Source organism: Rhinolophus ferrumequinum, chromosome 28, assembly GCF_004115265.2.
Source record: "Rhinolophus ferrumequinum isolate MPI-CBG mRhiFer1 chromosome 28, mRhiFer1_v1.p, whole genome shotgun sequence".
In the NCBI taxonomy this organism is placed as follows: domain Eukaryota; kingdom Metazoa; phylum Chordata; class Mammalia; order Chiroptera; family Rhinolophidae; genus Rhinolophus; species Rhinolophus ferrumequinum.
The window spans coordinates 7,114,649-7,137,447 of record NC_046311.1 but is presented as its reverse complement, the minus strand read 5'-3'; the positions used below and the strand labels follow the sequence as shown (position 1 = coordinate 7,137,447).

The window sequence follows — 22,799 nt, the reverse complement described above, 5'->3', positions numbered from 1 at the left end:
AAGTCTTCTCGTATATCTCTCAGTAAAGCTTTGTGGTTTTCTTCATATAAGTGTTTCACCTTTCTCATCAAATTGATTCCTAGCTATTTTATGATTTCTGCTGTTATTAGAAGGATTTCAATTTTATTCTTAATTTTTTTATATATTCTAAAATATAGACATTATGAAGTCAGCTATATTAATGACCACCTTACCAAATTATTTATTATTTCCAGTAGTCTCTTTAATTGACTTTCTTGGGATTCCTAGATGTACCATCACGTCCCGTTCAGATAATGATAATTTCTCCTCCTCTTATATTTTGTAAAACTTAGACGATCTTTGGTTCAGGACATTGTGTGCTGTGCTTTTCTATAGCAACCTAAATCCCAGTACTGCTCTCACTAATTTAGGGTTTTTTGCAGCATTTCCTGTGCCTGCCTTCCACACGACTTCACGTCCTTTTTGACCACAAGTCCCCTTTATCTGTTATTCTTAAAATTCACAATTCCCCCTCCATGAGGGGAAATAACTGCTAAGTAATGGCGTTGATGCTATGCCTTTACATCAAGCTTCTTTCCGTGTGGCTTGTGCAAAATAAAAGTAGACCCAGAGCACCTCACCACAATTCTCTGCAAACGCCCCAGGCCATCATACCTCATCCCCGTCTTTATTCCCCTCACCTCTCCCCAGTCCTGTGCTCATCTGGTCTTTCACCTTTTCAAGTCAACTCCCATCGGCAGGCCTGTTCTTAACTCTCTGTGATTGCGTGATGCATGTGGTTATTGCCCTCTAGTCTCCTCTCCTGGGCATGATTGGCACTCACCCTTTGCATCTCGCCATCCACCCACCCTATCCAGCCTCAGCCTGCCCACCTCCAGGCCTCACGCAGGAGACACTCAACAACCTGAGACACGTCTGGTACGTGGACACCAGGACACCGAGATGGCCGTGGTGAAGGATCACGGGAGCAGGCAGAGAAGCCCACACAAGGCCCCTAGAGAAGCCAGGGAAGAGCTGACCTCTGGTGGGTGGGGTACAGCTCCACCGTGATCACATCCAGGGCATTCCAGGCAGCAATGCTGGTCCCGCAGAACAGGCACTGCCAGCCGATCATCGCTGACTCGCTGTTGCCAAAAAACAGGAAGAAGCAGCAGACTGCCGAGAGCAGCATGGAGCCACCTGTGAAGGGAGGCCGAGGGCACAAAGAAGCGTGAGGCCCGTGTCTCAGACAAGACTGTCACCCACAGGTCTCACCCCATCTCCCATCCCCACAGGTACACCTGAAGGAACAGGTTACCTCCAGGTCAAGGTCCTTTCTACACAGACAGCACAGCCTGAACCCCCACATAGCACCCCGACCATGGAATTGGCGCCTCTGCATGGGTCACATCCCCAGAGTTAGCTCTGGGAAGGGTTCTGCAATCTTTGTCCTGTGGTGCCGCCCAGCTCGGAATAACTGGGAACAAGGCAGAAGGGGCGTTAGCTGAGAGTCTATTATGTGCCCCAGATTCTTCTGGGTGCTTGAGATACAACAATATACAGATAAACAAAATACGAAACAAAACAAAGAAAAACGTTCTCATGCAGCTTACATTCTAGTGAGAACACAACCGTGAATGGGCTATAGAAGGAAACTCTGCTTGTTTTCCATGTACACCCATCTCCATCCCAGACACCTGATCTGCCCTTCTCAGCCCTGCTCTCTGCGCTGCGGAGATGAGAAAACAGGTCCGAAACAACCAGCTGGGAAATAGGGCAAAAAAAGTCCCCAAGAGTCCCCAGCAAGTGTTAGGAGCCTGGGGAGCTGGGACTTCCGGTTCAGGAAGCCAGAAGGCTGGTCTGGCCTCACCGCCAAGTGGTCCCTGAGGGACCTCTGCCTGGAATGTCACCGTCGTACCTGGAGCGGCCAAAACTAATGCCAAACTCTGCTGAGCAGCTGGGAAATGGTAACTGTACAGCTGGATCCTGCTGATTTTGGGAAGGGGGAGGGCTATGAGCAGGTAGCCTGGTTACCTCTCTGCAAACAGCCAGCAGAGAACTAGAAGGAGAGGAGACCGGCATTGGCTGGATCACAACTGCACTGAGAGCTGTATCACCCACATGCATGCATCCTGTAGAGCAGCCAGCCATGGGGCTTGGCTTATAAGAAATGCTAACAAATGTTTGTTGAGTATAAAATATTATCATCAAAAAAGTCAAATGGCAGTCAGGGACCTGCCCTTCAAGTACGTTAAGTCTTTTTACTAAAGGTCCTGCTGGTCCACTCGGAATCACTCAGTTAGGAAATAGAGACGAGCCCCTCACCTGGACCAGAGGCCCCAGACCACCTCCATGGGGCCCTGGGGTTTTGTTGACATGCCTCCTTGACTCTATACCAGCAGAATCCATCTTACCCCTGTGGTTTTCTGTGCAAGATTTCTTTAAGAAAATAAGAAGTTCCACTGCTTTAATAACCCCTGAAGCCACCTCCCTGGCCCAGAGGAGCACAGATGTGGTGTCCCTAACAACTCACCGATCATCTTGAGCCTTCCGATTCGATCCATGAGCAGGGCAGAAATGATATTCCCAGGTAAGACAGACAGACTGCCGAGGAAGCTGACCAGGTAGATCAGGAAGTCATTATCTTGCTCATAGTCCATATGGCAACCCTCCTTCTGCTCCAGAAAGGTGGAGTTGACAAACCGGCAGTTGATGAACTTGTGTTCGTAGAGGTCTGGGGAGAGATGGAGCAAAGTCAGGGATGAAGTCGTGCCCCTTCCGTGGGCAGGTAGCACCAGCCTCTGGCAATCGGTCTCAAAGTCAAGGTGACGCATGGCCAGGTACAGATGAAGCGAGAAGCCACTACAAGTGTAATGACCCGTCCTATTACTCCATCAATCAGCACGGGGCAATGAAACACACATTCACGGAGAGGCGTGTTTACATACATCATCTCTCCAGCCAGAGAACAGTCCTGTTTGTATCAATGAGATGACACCACAGGTCACAGTGGCTGGACCACCCCTCCAAGGCTACTTGGCTTATAGGAAGCAGAAGACAAAAGAATCAGGTCCAGATTGAGTCGACCACTCCAGAGCCCATACAGAAACCTGAACATTCTTCAAAATAAAAGAATGTTTATTCTTTTGCTCAGTGGTTTCCAGGACAGGAGGGTGAGCAGGGGCCCAGGGTAGGGAGACGAACAGGGGAGCATGGACAATGTTTTAGAACAGTGGAATTACTCTTTGTGATACTATAATGATGGACATATGTCATTATGTATATGTTTGTCCAGGCTACTGTGTAACACCAGGTCTACAATGTATAACACTAAGTATACAATGTGTCACACCAACAGCGAACCCTCATGTAAACTATCCACTTTGTGTGATAATGACGTCTCTATGTAGGTTCATCAATTGTAACAAATGTACCACTCTGGTGGGAATTTTGGTAATGGGAAGACTACGTGTCAGGGCAGGAGGTATATGAATAGCTCTGTATCTTCCTTCTAATTTTGGTATAAACCTAAAACTTCTCTAAAATAATTAAGCCTTAAAAAGTAGAAACCATATGCATTGGAACCAGTTCCCATGCCTTCTGACGTCTTTTAACACCAGCTGTCCTGGCAGAAAGATCGCTAACTAGGCTCCCAGGAAACACGGGTTTGGGGATACTGATTCTGGTGCTAATGACCCTCTTTAAAAACTCCCTGAACCTCCACCCACAAAATTAGAGGAGTGCCCCTCATTATGTCCACTGCTCCCCAGTTCTGATGTTTCAGGACTACAAGTGTTTGCAAAACTCCTGACGTTAAGAGTATGCAAACAGAGGGCATCATTAAAACCTGAAAGAAGAAAAGATATGCCAGGTTTTAACGACAAATAGCAAATGAATTGAACTCATTACTTTTTTAAGTTCAGGCTGAAAGAAAAATTTAGAAAGGCAAATCTCATCATGGATTATTTAGAGACTGAGGGATATGTGAAGCCAGATAGTGAATCTTTGGAGGCTGACATCACAAAGGAAAAAGATGTCCTTGCATAACTGTCCCTTGGTGCTGATAACAGGAAGAAAGTACTGGACTGGACATAATGCAAGTAATTCAGGGTAAAGATCACAGACTTTAGAGACAAACAATTGAGGAACGAATCCAAGCTCCCTAAACTAGCTAGCTGTGCCCTTGGGCAAGTGGCTTAAGCATCAGTTTTCTTAGCTGTAAAATGGGTCTAATGGAACATTTCTCACTTGACACAATGTAAGTGAAATCCTTGTGAAATCCTTTATATCCCAACTCCATCTGGTATGTTATTAACTTACGATGAGAGTAATAAATGTAACAAGGGGTGAGAGACTGGTGGTATCTGTGCTTCTTTTCTCAATCATGGAAATCTGAAATGATGGGATTATAAAATATTCTCATTATCTCAACTTTATGCACAAAGCTTGGAAGGATGCAATCTTCCCTCTTCATGTATTATCGTAAGGCCATGATGTGTAATTTTGCAAGTTTCAAATGAGGCAAGATCTTCAAGAATGCACTCCGTGCATAACATGCAGCCCTCCCCGAAGGCTGTTTTTTAAATCTGTGTCATACTTTGCTCCTAACAAGGACCCTTAGCATATAGCGTCCGTCTCACTGAGATCAGAACACTCACCCAGAACTTTGGTTTCCATTTGACATGTGATGACACTGAGATGCAGATACATTAAATGCCTTGGTGAAGACGATACACCTCATTCGTGTCACACTGGGGGCTAGGACCCATTTCTCCATCCTAAGGCTCAGTACTCGTACCGGTGACTATGTTACTGCTCCTAGAGCTTATGACTGAGCAGTGTGGTTCTTAGACAAGACGAGTGCATCCTTCCTTGCTGCCGTCTCCTCACCCTGTCCATGGTCTTACCTGTGTTATAAAAGATGGTGGATTCAATGGTGCAGTTTTTGAAGTAGGTATCAGTGGATGTAACGTCTTCGAAATAGCACTCGTCAAAGAACGTGTCTTCAAAGAGAACGTGTTTAAAGTACATCTTTGTGAACCTGTGGAAAAGACATTTGCCCCTGAGTGACCCATACAAGCCAAAGAAGGAGACTAGACATCAACACGAAAAACACAGAAAGGCAGAAAAAGGAGAACTGCAAATCAAAAGATGCTGAAAAGTTATTTTCTACCTAGACTAGTTCCTAGTTCTTAGCTGTTGGTTTATCAGTGAGGAAGGGCTTCAGGGGCGTGGAAGCTGGTGTCTGGTCCAGGTATCTACAGGGGACTAGACATCAGCCTGCTGCTTCCTGAATGCAGGTCCATGGATCTTCTGCCTCAAAAATCACCGAAATGTGGAATAGTGTGAAATGAAAATATTGCTAGCTTCTCATTTTATGAGGAGCTTTAAAAAACACGCAGGTCCCTCAGCGGGTTTTAGGAGGTTTGGAAGCAATAGGTTTGTGATGGCCTGATAATCTTCGTTTTAAAAAATTGCTCCAACAAAAATGTGGATAAATAGGCACTTTCATTCGCACTGTTGGTAGAATATAATTGGTTCAGCCTCTTTAGGGAGTAATTTTGCAAAACTTTTAGTGCACAATCCTTTTGATCTAGGAATACCACCTCTAAGAATTGATCGTACATGTCCCTGCTCATGTATTCAAAGAGATACAGTCACTGATGCTCATTGCAACATTTCTGATTGTATTTTTTTTTATTTTTTTATTTTTTTAAGGAGGGTGCAGCTCACAGTGGCCCATGCGGGGATCGAACCAGCAACCTTGGTGTTCTACCCAACTTAGCTAACTGGCAACATTTCTTACAACAAGAATTGATTACTAGATGGATGACAGGTAGGTAGGTAGGTAGGTAGGTAGGTAGACACGTGGATAGCTCCCATAAAATGGAATGCCATGTAGCCATTATACTTATTAACTAGATCTATATGTCTTAGTATGGAACAATCTTCGAGATGTATTGTTAACTACCAACAAAAGTGCAATGTAGTGTTTATATCAGGTGACCATTTGTGTATGAAAGGATATGGCACCTATAACTCCAAATACATAGACTATATCTGGAGAGTCACACAAGAAACATACACTGACATTCATTAACGTCATCTTCCGTTGGTTATATTGACCAAGCTTGGTCAAAGTTCTCAGCTAGAAACCGTTGGAAAAATTTTCATCTGTGAAGAATTACAACCCATTCATTCCACCACTGAATGGTCATTTGTCTATGCATGCATTTACATATTCAGTCTTCAGCAAACACTTCCTGAGCACGGTGTTAGGTGCTATGAGGGGAGGCTCGTTGTTCCTCTTCAAAGCCACCAGATAAGTCAGCCCACGACCACATGTGACGGCCAGCTCCCCTTTACCCTTCACGCTATGCTGCAGTCTGCTGAGAACCTAGAGCCACCTATCATTTGTTTCTGCAAAGAGAACTCCAACCCAATAAGAAGGCCTGGGCAAATGCTTCTCAAAGAGACGTCCCTGGACCATTTGCATCAGAATTGAATGGGAGGCTCTTATGAAAGATGCAGTTTCCTACCCAGACCTCCTAAACAATAATCCGCAAAGTCTGATACCAGTTTATTATACTTTAAAAAAATGTGAGCGTCATGGATCCAGAAGCCAAGTTATTCTGAATAATTGTTCTTAGGGTCAAATTTGCTACAGACTTTTAAACGGAGGCTTCGAAAAGTTATCACTGAACTCTTCAGATTCCATGGAGAAACTAATGGATATGCCTCTTGTTACAAGAAGATGCCTTTGATTTCAAAATAAATGTAATTTGTATGCTGATGTATTTACTCAGGAAAGGTATTTGTAGAGACTGTCGCAGGTTGATGAGTTTCTTAATATATTCTTCTCTTTAATATAGTAATAGGCTGCTGATGAGGCTTTCAGTGACATTTTAACGTTCTGCCAAGAGTGGGTGGAAAAGCAGAGCCATATATCATAATGGGCCCCATGCAGGCAGACCTCAAAATGTATCTCCAAGTGAAGTATAACAAAACAAAGTTACAAAGGAAGAGGAAAAGGAGAAAAGGCCAAGGCATATTTTATGCGTCTTTACATAACTCATCACCTCCGATCTCTAAATTATATACTGAACTGGTCCAAGAGTCTATATGCAGGAGAGTTCAAAGGCTGAAAAAAAAAAGTCAGCAAAAGTATCATGTAAAACTTTTTGTGTAAGAAAACAGAAGCCATTGGCAATCCAGACTCTGGCAGAATTATTATTACAAACACTATATTTCAGTAAGCCTCAGGTCCAACGCTTAGGCCACCAAATAATCTAAACTATGCCAAAAGTCACATCTATTTAGTCACCATGTTTTAGACTTGATGGCATCACCCTCAAGAAACTCAGTCTAATTAAAGAAATAAATGAGAAAACTGACACTTAAAATTAAGTGTGATCATCATCAAGCTACAGGCCTGGGAAAAGCATGAGATGACTTATTCCGAAGGACAAGAAGAGGATTTCCTTAACTTTATAAAGGACATCAACCAAAAACATACAGCAAATATCATACTTAACGGTAAGACACCAAAAGCACCTCCACTGAAGTCAAAATACCCCTTAGCGCTGCCCCTGTCCATCACTGCACTACAGGTCACAGACAAGGCCATACAACAAGAAGAGACGAGAATAAAATTATAAGGATAAGAAAGGAAGAGATCAAACTGTCATTAATTTTTGTTCATGTTTGCCTCCCTAGAAAAGCCAAGCAGACATACCAAGAAACTAACAAACGAGTAAGAGAGTTGGGTACATGTGTTGGAACAAAAAATAAATCATGCATTAAAAAAAAAAAAAAAAGGAAGAGAAGGAGGAAGAAAAGAAAGAGGAGGAGAGAAGGAAGAGAGGAAGAGTAAGAGAGGAAGAGAAGGAGAGGAAAGAGAGGAAGAGAAAAAAAGGAAAAGAGAGGAAGAGAAGAAGAGGTGAAGGAAGGAGGAAGAGAAAGATAGTAAAAGAATGGAGGTGAAGGAAGACCCCACTTGCAATCGCCCCTACAACAATAAGGTACCAATAATAAGCCTAACCGAATGTGTCCGAGACCTTTATGGAGAACAGTATCAACCATTATTGAAGGTCATAAAAGAATGAGAACGTAGAGAGAAAGACAGTATTCAAAGATTGGAAGATTCCGTGGTGTAGAGTCCCAAATGAATCCAGAGTCTATACAATTCCAGTCAAACTCCCAGCCAGCTGTTTTTAATGGAATTTTAGAACTTGATCCTGAAGTTCATTGGAGAAGAGCACGGGGCAAAAGTAGCCAAGAAAAACATTAACAACTGGGTGGAGGAAACTAATACTCCTGGAAACACGATTGAACAATAAAGTTGTGGCAATTAAGTCAGTGTGGTTTTGGTAAAGGGGAAGACAAGTAGATCCACGGAACCAGAGAGCACAGAAACACAATAATGCATGTCAAGACACTTGGCATGTCATAAAAGTGTTAGTACATATCATTAGGGAAAAGACAAGTAATTTCATAAATGTTGCGGAGACAACTGGCTACTCATATGGGGAAGGGGGGTGGAAAGGAATCACGTTAGTTCCTCTCTCATCTACACAGACCACATTCAGAAAAATTAGAAACCTCAACGTGAAAAGGCAAACTTCAAAACTTAGGGAGGAAAAAAAAAATAGAATGTGACTTTATGACTTCAAATATGAAGGATTTCTGCAATAAAAGCCAAAAGGCACAAACCTGAAAGGGAAAGGTGACAGATTTGGCATTAAAAATAAAATATCGGCACCAGAAAGGACTCCATAGGCAAAACGAAAAAGCAAGTCACAAACTGTCACAGCCAAGAGGAGCCTAAGGAGACAGGGCTCCTAAACGTGACGAGGTAACTTGCAGGGGACCCTGGAACAGAAAAGGAACACCAAGGACATCTGAATACAGTATGGACTGTGGCTATAATAGTTTATCGATATTGCTTTATTAATTATAACAAATATACCAGAGGGATAGAAGATGTTAGTGATAGGAAACTAGGGAATGGTTCTAGCGAAACTTTCTGCACTAGCTGTGCAATTTATCAGTGTATCTAAAACTGTTCTAAAATTAAAAGTTCATTGTAAAAAAACAAATCACAGACCGAAGATGTTCAAACACATAATTGATGATTGCTTGCTATACATTATTTAAAAAATAAAACCACCCGTCTGCATTATTTTTTTAAAAACGATTGCTTTCTATGCTTTATATTAAAAAACATTGTCCAAACTTCATGTTGAAACCTCACCTCCAAGGTCACGGTATTGGGAGGCGGGGCCTCGGGGACGTGATGAGGTCACGAGGCTGGAACCCTGATGAATGGGATGTGTGCCCTTATAAAAAAGGCCACAGAAAGCTCCCTCCCCCACTTCTCCCTGTGAGGACACAGCGAGAAGATGGTAGACTATGAACCAGGAAGCAAATGAGTCCTCACCAAACACCGAATCGGCTCATGCCTTTATCTCGGCAGACTCCAGAACTGGGAAAAATAAATTTTTTGTTGTTTGTAAGCCACCCAATCTGTGCTATTTTGTTACAGTAGCCCAAACAGACTAAGACCTCATGCAAATTAATATGAAACCGATCATCCAATAAGCAAAACAAACAAAGCCCATGAACAGGCACAGAACTGGAAACCGCAACAGCCAATCCCCCAGCCCCTCCAATCGCGACGACTTCCTCAGACCCAAGAAGCCAGAAGGTGCGCTGACACGTTTCCCACCATCGGCAACTTCACAGAGCTTTACTGCACTGAACCAGGCCCACAGCAGCTAAAGAAAATTCTTATTTATGTCCCACTAAAAGGAGCTTGTCCCAGTGTGGGTAACATGTCGGTGTGATGTGTGAAACAATGTGAAACAACGACCTCTTTTCTAGTTGTGTGTTTGCTTTTTCCCCCTCTCTGCTCTCCCTGCCCTCTTACTATACACCACAGACCTCATTTCAGAGTTAAAGCTTGCAGATTTCTTTATCATCCTGAGCTATTCACCCTTGACCTTCAATCAGAACTCGTGAGAGCTTTTCGCCTGTTTTTCGCTAGCCAATTGTCTTGTGCGGAAGATTGCTCGTTGCCAGAGGTTCCAAACCCTAAGCAGAACACAGCATCAACTTCCCTTTCTGCTGCGAGGAAAGCTCAGGGTTATAACATCACTCCCTGGGTCGTGAACCATCACACACAGGAAGCAGGCACACCCCCTGATGTCCAGAGAGGTTGAAATCAGATAATCCTCTTTTTCCCATCCTAAACCTCATGGTAATGAGCCCGCGAAACAGAAATTTCTTCCCAAACAGAGAGGGTAAGTTAATTAATTAGTTAATACATGCTCTGGGATGAAAAGCTATCCTGTGTTTAATTAACAATAAGAGACGCCTGGCCTGACATTTTGGCTCAGGGCTTACAATATGAATTTGTTTTCTTTTGCCTTTCTTTCTTTTTCCAAAAACTGGGAGTTCTGAAGCAAAAGCAGTATGAGAATTCAGGGCCATCTGATCATGTAAGATGCAGCAGAAGGCTGCAGATGGCGCTGGGGGAGCAGGCCAGAGCTCATCTGTGAACTTTCTTCCTTCGTGGGGCCAAAGGGATTTGTGTCACAGCGGGAGGAAGTTCACAGCGGGAGGAAGTTTAGTTTTCGCTAGGATCTCTTTTATTGACAAAATCCCAGGGTAAACTTTGAAGCCCCTTTTACACAAAGGTATTTCCCCCTACGTGTGATGGTCAATAAAGTAAATACTTTTATCTAAATATTAACTCAGCAAAGTATGAATAAATTCAAATGGGGAATACTGGTATGATTGGAAAACTGCCCTCCAAGCTAAAGAACGTCAATTTAACTCTCCACAGAGACTTGGGGTTTTCAAAGATGAAGTGTTTTCTAGCTCATGAGCAGCAGATGGCAGCATAACTCAAGAAAAGAAACCAGGCTTGTTTCTTTAGATCAGTTGCAAAGGTTCCTCATCTTCCAAGGAGAAAAACAACCTTTTTATTCAACTGTTTGCTGGGGGGGGAGGAGTGGGAAGGAATGGGCTGTAAGTGATTGTACTTTTAATCTCCATTGGTTAAAACACATATATATGACAAGCTAAAATGAACTCTGCAGCTTTTGAAGGAATTTACATTTTAATAATCACACAAAAACATCCACTTGAAACATAGAAACATGGTAGAACTTCTGTGTGTGCAGAATATTTGCATCCAGTCCCAGACAATTCTCAGCATGACTAGGACTCCCCAGACCCTTGACAACGGCTCTATGGTCACTTGGGGTCCTGGGTGCCCAAGATAAGACGACCGCTTTCATCAAGCTTGTTTCTTCCTCATTCCCACCCAGCAGCTTCAGGAGGCTGAGAAAGGTTAAAAGAACAGAGTGGACCAAAGGTTCCCATTTTCTTCATAGCTAAGTCTTAGCGCTCCAAAACTAGCCTGTTGTAAATCCCGAAGGCTCTGGCTTTGTCATTAACTTTGTAATATGCAGAAAATTCCATGTAAAACAGGGCCTCTGTGGGGATGGAGAGTTTCCCAAGGAGATAATATCTGCAGTTGTCAAGGGGATGGGATTCGAGTCCACATGCCTGGGGTGGGTTCTATTCATACTTATATTAGCTGTGTGACTCGGGCTAGTTACTCAATCTCTCTGAGCTTCTGTTTCCCCGCCTGTAAAGCACAAAGCACATGTCTTGCCTCCTGGAGTTTTTGTGAGGATTACATGAGAAAATCTCTGTAAGGCACACAGAGGTGCTCCGTCATGTTGGCTGCCATCGTCATTATTACTGGCCTTATTGTCTTGGTCTTTACTCAGTATGAGTACTAATGTCACAGCAGAGTATCACTGAATGTCAGCAACTTCATAAGTGAAGTCTCTTTTCGTGAATTCATCTCTGCAGGGAATGACGTCCTATCATGAGTGCCGTCTAGCCATCCATAAGGTCCTTTGGTTTCAACACTTGTAAAACATTCTAATAAAGCAAGGGCAACATTTCTTCCTTGGCAATGACAACACAAGATCCCTTGACTTCTGGAGAAGAGCCCTGAGAGTGAGAAATCTTGGGGGAACCCTTGAGAAATCCTGGGTCCGCCACCACTCGCTTTGGACTTGCCACCGCTGGAGTGGCCTCTCTCAGCAGGTAACAGTGGCTCGGAAGTGTCCCCACAAAGGGTGTGTGCATGCAAGGACACGTGAATGCGTAGATGTTTGCGACTGAGCTCCTGACTTTAGAAAAGTCATCTGAAAATCTGAATTCCATCTCCACTTCTCCTGGGTTCTCACCCTCCTCCCCAAGGGCTGATATGTGTATGAAGAATAGTCCCCTTTCCCTTCACACTTCCTCCTCCTTAACACAGAGAACGCTTGCTAAGGTCTGGCCTGCAAGAGCCACGTGGACTGGACTGCAGAAGCCATTCCCCCTGCACTTCATCCATATGCTCCTTCCCCACAGGAGGTGACAGTCACGAGCAAGGTGACTTCACTCAGAAACGCAGGTGGGCATGGCTGCGGGACGTGGACCACACACTGGCCGGGAGAGTCCACGCTGTCAGTTCTTGGGCAGAGGTGGTGAATACGGGGCAGTTTATATCACTGGCATGGAACTACCTGGGCGGTGGTCCTTTGGGTACCACCGCGCAGCCTGACCTGATGAACTTGCTGAGTACAACTCAAGACGGGAACTAGCAGAGGTACCCTGTGGCCTGGTGTAAACGTAGCCCTGTCCTGAGCCATTTGGCGGCTTTCAGAGAGCTGTCTCCAAGCGGCAAGCTTCTAGTCCAGTGGCCTGGCCTATCCATCTCACCTGTCCCAGGAATAGAAATAGGAGGATTGAGGACGCATTCCCAAAGATACAGACAGGACTTTTCTAATACTCCACTCAATGTTGTCTCCTGACACTCACGAGGAAGATAGGCCATGCTATGGATCCTTGGAGGTAATACCGGGTGAAAGAATTACATAAGGCGGTGTCATGTTAGCCCTGGCCTGAAAAACCTTCCAGAATCAAAGAAAAAAACTCAACAACCAGGCAGTAGGTTGGTGCAGGGACCTCAGCAGTGAGCGCTCTGGGTCCTCTCTTTAGGCAGTGAAATTAGAGGGTCACAGCTCCCTGGAATCTCTACAAAAGGTGTGCGGTCTCAGGAAAGACGATCTGATCAAACCCTCCTCAGATAAATGTCTCCAACCTCGGATGAACCAGCTGCAGCCAGGAGATGAGACGTGACTAGGAGCCAGGATAACACAGACAGAGCTACACAGGAATTACAGTGTCTCCGGCAGCCGTGATAGGCTGTGATACCATGACAGCCTTGGAACTCAGTCCCTCGCCAGCCTGAACTGTATTTCCAATGGCTCTTTCCCAAGAACGGTCCCCAAGGACTGTCCCCCTGATCCGGGGAAAGCCCAGAGTCTCTCACTTACTTGTCATTCACAAGCGTCCCGTGTTGGTGAATCTGGTTTTCCATGGTGAAGTTGATCGTGGCACCGTACACATGCTCACCGAAAAACACCTTCATTTTGGACTTGTATTCTTCGTCTTGAAAATACCGGATCATATCGGGAAACCAAACTATCAGTCCATAGTAACTGTAATAGAGAAGACAGGATATTTGAGCAGCTTTATTGTTTCATGATCAGAGTCTGCATTCCTGACTTCATGTCGATAAAGCTCATTTTAAATGTATTAATATTGCTGATTGTTAGGAAATCATATCATATAACTCATCTCATTAACAGATCTAAGGAAGAAAACCATGATCACCTCCATAGATGACAAGAGGGTATTTGATGTAAAAACAACATTCATTCCTGACGAAAACACCAATAGATTGGCAACTGACGAACATGTCCTTGACATGTAAGAAAATACGTATCTCAGCTCAAAAGGTAGACTCTTACTTAATGGGAAAACAGTCAAGAATTCCCACTAACGTCAGAAACAAGACCAGGATAACCATTATCATCACTACTTTTGAACACTATATTGTAGGTCTTAGCCCACTCACTTAGACGAAAGAAAAATACAAAATTGCAAAGCAAGAGGTAAAACTGTCTTATCTCTATTTATAGATGATACGATTTTATACCTGAAAACTCAAGATAACCAACTCAAAAGAAAAAAGGTCACTAAACCTTAAAACAAGATGCTCAATCCAACTCACAAGAAGAAAAATGCAAATTATAACTACCCTGTGTTGCCATTCTTGCCTACTCGATTGTCAAAACCCAGAAGTTTGCTGAAACACTCCGTTGGTGAGGCCATAAGTAAACAGGTCCTCTCATACATTTCTGGCAACAAGGGCAAAATTGTACAGTACCATGTGGAGGAAACTGGTCAAGGTCTAAATAAATTACGGATGGATTCACCTCCTTTGACGCCATCATCCCAACCCAAGGAACCTATTCCACTGAGAAACTTGCACAATTCAAAGCAGCCTCCAAACACCATTACTCATTGCGGCATTGTTTGCAATACCGAAAGTCTGAAAACTCCCCGAGAATCTAGCAATAAATCCGTGGGTGAACAAAGTGAGGTACTTCTCTGTGGAGAGCTGTGCACATGTGCTATGCCACTGTAAAGAAGAATGAGGAAAATCTCAATTTACTGGCATGAGAAAGCTCCAGAATGTATTGAGTACACAAGGTAGAAATGACAACGTGTTCCTTTGACTAAGAAAAAAGAATAAGTACATATAGTACGTACTTAAATTTGCAAAAAGAAACACTGGAATGCAAAGTAGGGAAATAAAAAACAATTCCATATAGGAGGCAGGAAGGGAGGTAAGGGATGGAGGCAAACTTTCTCTATTGTTACAACGTTTGAAATGCATTACCTATTTAGCAAAATTGAATCAGACATAATATAAGTAAAACATATTTAAAAACTGTCAACGAATTGAATGCTGGCATCTACCATCTTTGGCTTCTGGAATGTTCTCTCCTAGTTGAGATGGCACAGGTGGAGGGTAGCAGGGTCTGGCTTCCTCTCCACTTTTACGTGTTTGGGTCTCCAGGCATAGGTATTGGAAGAAATTAGACCTATTCCTCCCATAGTCAAAGAGGTCATTAGAGCCAATTTAATTTCCTGGGTCAAAGGAATGTGTGGGTGTGGGTGGCGGTGAACCAAGCAATATCATAGATGAAAGTTTAAAAGTTCCTAGTTGATAATTTATGAAGCACCTATGTGCCATAAACTATTGCAAGCACTTTATACACACACACACACACACACACACACACACACACACACCAATTAAACAGTCTTAGAATGCTGCAAGTGGCCTCCACACTTGCACAGAAAGAAGAGGCATGTTACTGAGAGGTGAATGAAATGACTGAGGTGAGAGCCTGCGTTTCAGGGAGGAGCCAGCTTATCACCAGATTATATTTAATTATATTTAATTTTCTTTATTACAGGGCACACTATTGCAGAGTTTCCCTGTTTTATCTATTTAATATTCCCAGTGACACTGATGGCCACCGACACAGCACTCACTCCTCTTCCTCCTCGGGAACAGAAACTTAATTTTGTTATCAATCAACCCCCAGGAAAGCCAATGGTATCGTGAGCTCAGAGGCAAATCCTGATTAGTCTAGAATCGCTGAGAAATCACATCCCTTTCATTGGTGATTAGTTTAGCCCTAGGTGTGTGACACACATCTCCTAAGAAAGGTTTCCAAGCTGTTCAAAAGGGAGGCTCAGGGAGAGGCATCTTCCCACTTGGGACAGGATGCGAAGGACAGCCCAGGTATCTTGCAATCACACTAAGAACGAGGCTGAGGCTGAAATTCCTCCTGTAGCCTGCCTCCCTATGGAATTCTGGTTGCAAGGATAAGACATCTCCTCACTCTAGAAGCCCCTACAGTGGCTTGCCTGCTACTTGCAGCCAGAAAGCATCCAATCTGATACAGACTCTATGACTCAGCACCAAGCCTAACCCTCCATTTTCAGACGAGGCACCTGAGGCACAGAGAAATTCGTGAACTTAAGGAAGACAGAACTTACCTCAAAGCCATGGTCAACCAGACCACGGCCAGAACGAACGTGTTCCTCCTGCAGGGTCCCAGCACACAGTACAGAGCGTTGTCCCAGACCTAGAACCCACACAGGAGAACGGCTGTGAGAGGAAGGAACTTAGGACTCGGCACAGCTCCTTTCTAAGGGTTTTTCTAATGAATTGCCTAAGAAGCTCTGGGGAGAATGAGCAGCCATTATCTCCCAGGAGCGACAATTCTATTCAGATTACTAGGAAAGCCTCTCCCCTTCTCACTGGCCTCAACCTCTGACAGTCGTGCAGCGTCTTCCCTGGGGAAGCGTCTTCATGCCCTTGATCAAAAGCACACAGAGTAGGGGTTTGAAGGCCCTAAGTCAACGTGAGTACTGAGTTCTGCTTGCTGCGTGTGGGAACGGGTTGACATCCCAAACAGTTAACAACCAGACACCCAGGTCATCCAGTCTCAGTAGACTCGGGCTGGCCGCCCCGGTGCTCAACGGCCCACACGCCTGCAGAAGCCACTTCTCCGAAGAAATGGCTTTGCCCTTCATGACGTCTCTCTCAGAAATCACTAACAAACCTCCAGGGGTCATTCATTTCACTCACTCCTTGCCTCCCGTCGTTTTTTCTTTAAAGAGAAGATGTGAGAGGCAAGGAAGTTTACTCAGACCAGACATTTTCCCTGTTTTCAGAATCTGCCCGGGGAAGGAAGAGCAAAGATGAGAAACTAAGGCTGAGACAGTCTGTGGCTCAGCGGCTGACAGTGAGTGAAAAGGGGCACGGGCTAGGACCCAGACGTCCCCGTGCAGCGTTGTTTCCTCTCCACCGCTCTGCCTGGGGTTGCTGGGGTTCTGCAGACCTCTCCCTGAGGCGACAGATGCCCACAGGGCTTCCCTCTCACCCACCACCTGTCCCCAACCATACCTGCTTGAAAGTGCTCTTGAATCTGACCAGCCAGCGCTGGTACCAGGTTCCTGTGGAACTTTGGATCTCAATGAATTCATCCATTTGCTTGGGAGTTTTGATGTTGGAAACCTGTAAAGCAAAGATGGGCTAGAGAATCTGAACCCCACTTTGGGTCAGCCTTTTCACGTTCTGGTTTAACGTAACTGATTACGGTAACGTATTGAGGGCTAGAGGAGATTTTGGTGACTCTCTAGTGCAGTGGTTCTTCACCGAACATGTTCGTGGCATCGCTGAGAGATCTTTATCCCACTGCAGACAAAACAATTCAATCTTTTCACTCAGCCATGCCTTGGGGAAATCAATGGGTTATAATACACTGAATTCCCAGTTATGTCTGATTTCCCCACAGTAGAGCTGGCTTCGCCTTGAAACTCACAAGTTTATCCTTAGTGGATATTAACATCACAGAAGTCCAGAGCCCACGCACACAACAGTGTTCGTGTGGTGGGGAAAAGGAGTTTGCTACACAAGACATTTAAAAAACAACACAGAATATGAGAAAGTACGTACGCCTTCTGTGCAACAAAGAAATCATCAACAAAAAAAAAAAGGCAACCTACTGAAGGGGAAAAATATTTGCAAATCATGTATCTGATATGGGGTTAATATTCAAAATGTATAAAGAACTCATACATAACTCCACAGCAAACAAGCAATCTGATTGAAATGGCAGACAATAGACGGAATGGCGGAAAAATGGCAGACAATAGACGGAAAAATGGCGGAATAGACATTTTTCCCAAGAGGACATATACACATGGCCAATAGACATGTGAAAAGATGCTCAACATCACTAATCATCAGGAAAATCCAAATAAAAACCACAATGAGATACCACCTCACACCTGTCAGAATGGCCATTATCAAAAGAAGACAACACACAAGGGTTGGCGAGGATGTGGAGAAAAGGGGACCCTTGTGTACTGTTGGTGGGATTGTAAATTGGTGCAGCCACTATGGAAAACAGGATGGCGGTTCCTCAAAAAAATTAAAAATAGAACTACCTTAAGACCCAGCAATTCCACTTGTGGATATTTATCCAAAGAAAACAAAAACACTAATTCGAAAGGTATATGCACCCCACGCAGGTACGAGTCAACCCAGGAAGGCTTCCTGGAGGAAATGGATTTGAGGTTGGTCGGAAAGGAGGTTAAGCAAATAGATGTACAGAGATGTCTGCAGTGGGCATTCCTCAGATTTGGTGACAGAGCTTTGTGGGGAGCAGCACAGATCCTGGTGACTAACGCGATATCTTCATGGAAATGACCCTTTACTAGTTTTTTAACTTTGTAAGCTAGCAAGAAACAAAATTCAGTCTAATAGACAATGCTGCTAAGGGTGTAGAGAAACGGATAGCCTGTTGCTTGTGGCCTTGTGGCCTGGTACAACCCTGCTGAAATATCGTGTGGCGATATATCTCAAGAGCTATGCAAATACGCGTACTCTTGGAACCAGTCATTTTATTTCTGGGCATCAACTCTTGGGAAACAAACTCAGAATATGAAGAAAGGGGAAGGCACTCTGTGTGTGAAAAGGTTCATTGCAGCAATATTTACAGAGACAAGGTACTAAAAGAGGGGACATCAATCTCTAACCCTAGGGACATATTTAGGAAAACCACAAATGCTCCTAGCATTAATGTTCATTAAAGGATGGTTATACTGAAACTAATATAAAATAATATTGAATGTGAACTACAATTAAAAAAAATAGTCACGGGGATATAGAGTATAGCATAGGGAATACAGTCAATAATATTCTAAAAACTATGCACAGTGTCAGACGGGTAATAGACTTATTGGGGTTATTATTTTGTGAGGGGTATAAATGTCTAATCACTATGCTGTTTGGTATAGCGGAAACTAATTTTAAGGAAAGGATGGTTATGAATACTAGGAGACAACACAGAGAATGCCTGTGAGAACTCTTAGGGAACACGCATATGTAAATAACACGTAATTGTGCTTATCCCCCGTGAATATAGCTGGCTTCTTGTTTCATCATTTAATAATTACTGGTCCTGACAAGGATATCCATCAAAATGTAAGAATTAATTGTGAACAGGGAGAAGACTGTCAGGGGTTTCCTTCTCCTGGACAAATTGTCTGTGATGTGCTTATATAAAACAATTATTTTCCAGAAAACCAAAGCAGCAGAGAGGTGAGGCCCCCTCTTTTTTTTTTTTTAATTTATTGGGGTGACAATTGTTAGTAAAATTACATAGATTGAGGCCCCCTCTTGCTGGCAAAGACAACCATTCGCTCACCGTGAACACCTTCTCTGGGGTCCCTTTAGCTCTCATGTTGGTGTCGTGGACTTGCTTGAGAATCATCCAAGCTTCGTCATGTTTGCCCATCTGGTAAAACCAAGGGAAGAGACATGAAAACCCCCTGGCTGATTCATGCTGACACCTGCGTCTGAGGCGACAGGACGTGCACTCATTACTAGGTAGGGCTTGCGAAACGCCAGGACTGGTGTCTGTCCCCAGCCCATGGTGGAGGGACAATAAGGTTGTGCCTTCAAGGTATAAATGCTCAGTTTTCATATCATTATACACCAGTAAGGTTGAACGGACTGCTGGGTGGGGGTCCTTTCCTCACTGACAGGATAAAGCAAAGACACAACATATGATGGGTTGAATGGTGTCCCCTCAAAAAAGACATGCTGGAGTCCTAGTACCTCAGGATGTGACTTTGTTTGGAAAGAGGGTGGTTGCAGATGTCATTAACATGAGGATGGGCCCTACTGTCCTGCAGTAGGGTGGGCCCCTAATCCAACATGACTGCGCCCTTATAAGCAGGCGGCCATGCGAAGACGCAGAGATGGACAGGGAGAAAGTCACGTGATGACAAAGGCAGGCATTGGAGTGATAACAGCTGCGAGCCAAGGATAAGAGGCAAGGAGGGATTCTCCTAAGGGCTTCAGAAGGAGCGTGGCCCTGACGACACCTCGATTTTGGACTTTCAGCCTCCTGAACGATGAGGCAATAAGGTCTGTTTTTCTGAGCTGCTGAGTTTGGGCTCCTTCGTGACAGCAGCCTTAGGACACTAACATACAACAAAGGGGAACTTCTGAGATATCCCTGGTTAAAAACACTCCCTGCTGCCTCTGCCTCTGGATCAATGGGAAATGCAACAAGAAGGATCACACTCTGCAGAAAGTACTAGAAGGAGGCACGTAGGTGGACTCAGAATTGGGACTATAAAAGCCTACTGTGAGTCCTACTGCCCCTCAGCCAGCCCCACCCCAAGGCCCCCCAAGGTGGAAGGCTCCAAGGACTCATCTCTTAAGACACTGGGAGCAGCTCTCTGGTAGGGAGGGGTCCTGCACGGCTGAGAGCCCTAAAGGGTTTGGGAGCAGTGACAAGCTTTGTCATAGATCTCACTGCTGCAACATAGAAAAACGTCACACAGCTTTTCAGAGCCTCATAAGCGGGATCTCTGGAGAGAGCGGGTGCCAGAAACAGCCTCAGGAGGCCCCCTTCCCTCCCCCCAGAGCTCATTGAGCTCATAACTCTCTGTACTCTCCAGGACACGCAACTATCACAGATGGTAATGGAGCTGGATTTAGTGATGGGCCAGGTCAGCCTACCTGGGGGTGTTTGCAATAAGCGAGCAGGAGAGAAAGAGGGACGAAGGGGTTACGAAAGCAGGGCTAGCTCCTGTCGCCGGCCCACTGCTTTCACTAGGGATGGGGCTGCCGACTCACCTCTAGCAGAAACCGGGGGCTCTCTGGCATGAACTTCAGGGCCACCATGGACAGGGTGCAGGGCAGAGCGCAGACGATGACAAACACTCTCCAGCTGTGGAAATGGTAATGGCTGCCCATGCTGAAGCCCCAGCCTGTGAAGAAGACATCAGAGGATTTCTGACACTATCTTAGGAACTAAAACACTGGCTCTCCAACCGCAGGGCACAAGGGCACCGCCTGGGGAGCAGGTTCAAATGTAGGCTCCCCGCTGTGCCCCCCAAGCTTCTGATTCCAAGTCAGGGACAGACGCTGGGCTCTGTATCCTGCCAACCCCCCGCCCCCGCCCCATAGGTCTGGCCTGACGTTCACGGGCCTTGGATGAGAGTACAAACAGAAGCAACATCCCATATTTTTATATATCCATTGAAATTTAAGTTCGCAAACTGTCACATAACAATTGTTCTGTCCCCCTGCCCTGACAATGCACCAAAGGCCAGGCCCAGAACTGCACAGGACAGGACCCACCCTTTCGGGACCCCCTTCTCACCCCTCCCGGAACCCCTTCCACAGTGTGAGGCCTCGTGTGTGGATGGGCCGTGATCCCGAGTTCAGTGCAAATTCCTGAGTCCTGAGTCCCCAGAGCAGGATTTGATGGAGTAGGGGTCAGGACATCAGAGACCCCCTGCCTCACAGGAAGGGGTACAGCTGGAGGAAAGCCAGGGCAGGGCCATACAGGACTCAAGTTTCCATAGAAGATTCCTCTTACCCAGGTCAAAGGCCAATATCAGCTCTCGGTGATTCCAACACATAGGGTTCAGGGTCACACTTTGAAAACCACTGTCAGTCATAATATTAAAACAATTTTTTTTAATTCTAAAGAAGCTGAGCGTCTACATTCTAATGAATTTTACCCTCATTGAAATGGAGGGGTGACCAGCTCCCACTCAGCCGTCATTATTCAAAGCATTTCTAAAATTCATATTCAGAATCTGCAAAACATTATTTCGAATATCCTCATGGGTCACACACTTCCCTCTTTTTAGGAATGGTCCCACAGTGGGAAGAGCTTGGACTTTTGCAGTCACATCTATCAGAATTCAAGTCACGTGTTTCTCATGTCATTATTGGGTTGATGGGTTTTCACAGCTACAGAGGGCAGCTCATGATACCTGCACTGATTTGCCACATGGGAACGCTCCCCGCAACCAATAGGAATTCACCTACTTTTAGAGGAGCTCTGATTGGTTGAGAAATAGCTACATGGCATTTAGTGCCAACGATGTTGAGTAAAACGTGAATACCAGTAAAGATCGGCAAAGGAATTGTTTGTGGTATTTTTTGAAGCCAAGGTTATAAAACAAAGAGATTGGTTTTCTCATGCCACTCAAAGTATCTCTGAAGACAATCCCAGCAGCATTTTTTTTAAAAAGCAAAACTATGCAGTCAAATATATTGATTTCTAAAGTTCAGAGGGTAATCATTATTTGGCTGTAAAATCTCTATTCCATTGACTTTAAAATATACCACATGGCCAGCTCAAGTGCTGGGCAGTTAATGTCTTGAATTCTCTATGAATCCCCATTGTACTTTGAGTTTCTACGTGATGTGGAAGCCTAACCAATATCTGCTGTTTCTGCAGGTGTTTCCCACTCAGTGTGCACAATGAAAGGACTAGCCAGAGGGACTCCCGGGTAGAGAAATGTGAGGCTGTGACCACTTTGACACATCTGGCCACACAACACACATGTCATCCAACCTTCTCAATCAGAATCACATCTCTTTTGCACAGCATGGTCTCTTCTCTTTCCATCTCCCTGGGGTTTGTTTGTTTGAATTTTAATTAAAAAGCCTTTCCCTTCTCCTGAGAGTGACACTAGGAAGATAAAAACCATCAAATTATTTACACATGCTCAACTCATGTTCGAAAACGATTCTGGCGTAATTGGAAGTCAAATTGATCAAAACTATACAGTAGGCAAACTCAGGTGGATAACAAGGGAAGAAAGGCAGAAGCAGATATATTTATAAAGTATTTTGACTGAGAACAACTTTTTTTCCCTTTGTGACAAAGGGTAAGTTATCCAAAATCCATTATCCCCTCATGTCTATGGTTTTTATGGTGATTTTAGTAAACTGCACTTAACGCATTTATGAGTCACATCTTTGGGGCCTTAAATTAAATAAAATTTAACAGTGAACTGCT

At 44.5% G+C, this 22,799-nt stretch overlaps 1 protein-coding gene across 7 annotated transcripts in view; it reads right to left on the bottom strand.

Annotated features, from left to right (window-relative positions):
• The window catches only part of SV2B (synaptic vesicle glycoprotein 2B), a 102,212-nt gene that overhangs the window by 2,573 nt on the left and 76,840 nt on the right, over positions 1-22,799 (bottom strand). For all 7 annotated transcript variants that reach the window (XM_033100088.1, XM_033100090.1, XM_033100085.1 and 4 more), the window contains 8 exons: positions 20,615-20,748; positions 19,173-19,262; positions 16,865-16,975; positions 15,952-16,040; positions 13,368-13,532; positions 4,869-5,002; positions 2,495-2,695; positions 1,002-1,161 (listed from right to left, as the gene is read on the bottom strand). In XM_033100088.1, coding sequence (XP_032955979.1) covers positions 1,002-1,161; positions 2,495-2,695; positions 4,869-5,002; positions 13,368-13,532; positions 15,952-16,040; positions 16,865-16,975; positions 19,173-19,262; positions 20,615-20,748 — 1,084 coding nt within the window. The remainder of the gene's footprint in view (positions 1-1,001; positions 1,162-2,494; positions 2,696-4,868; positions 5,003-13,367; positions 13,533-15,951; positions 16,041-16,864; positions 16,976-19,172; positions 19,263-20,614; positions 20,749-22,799) is intronic.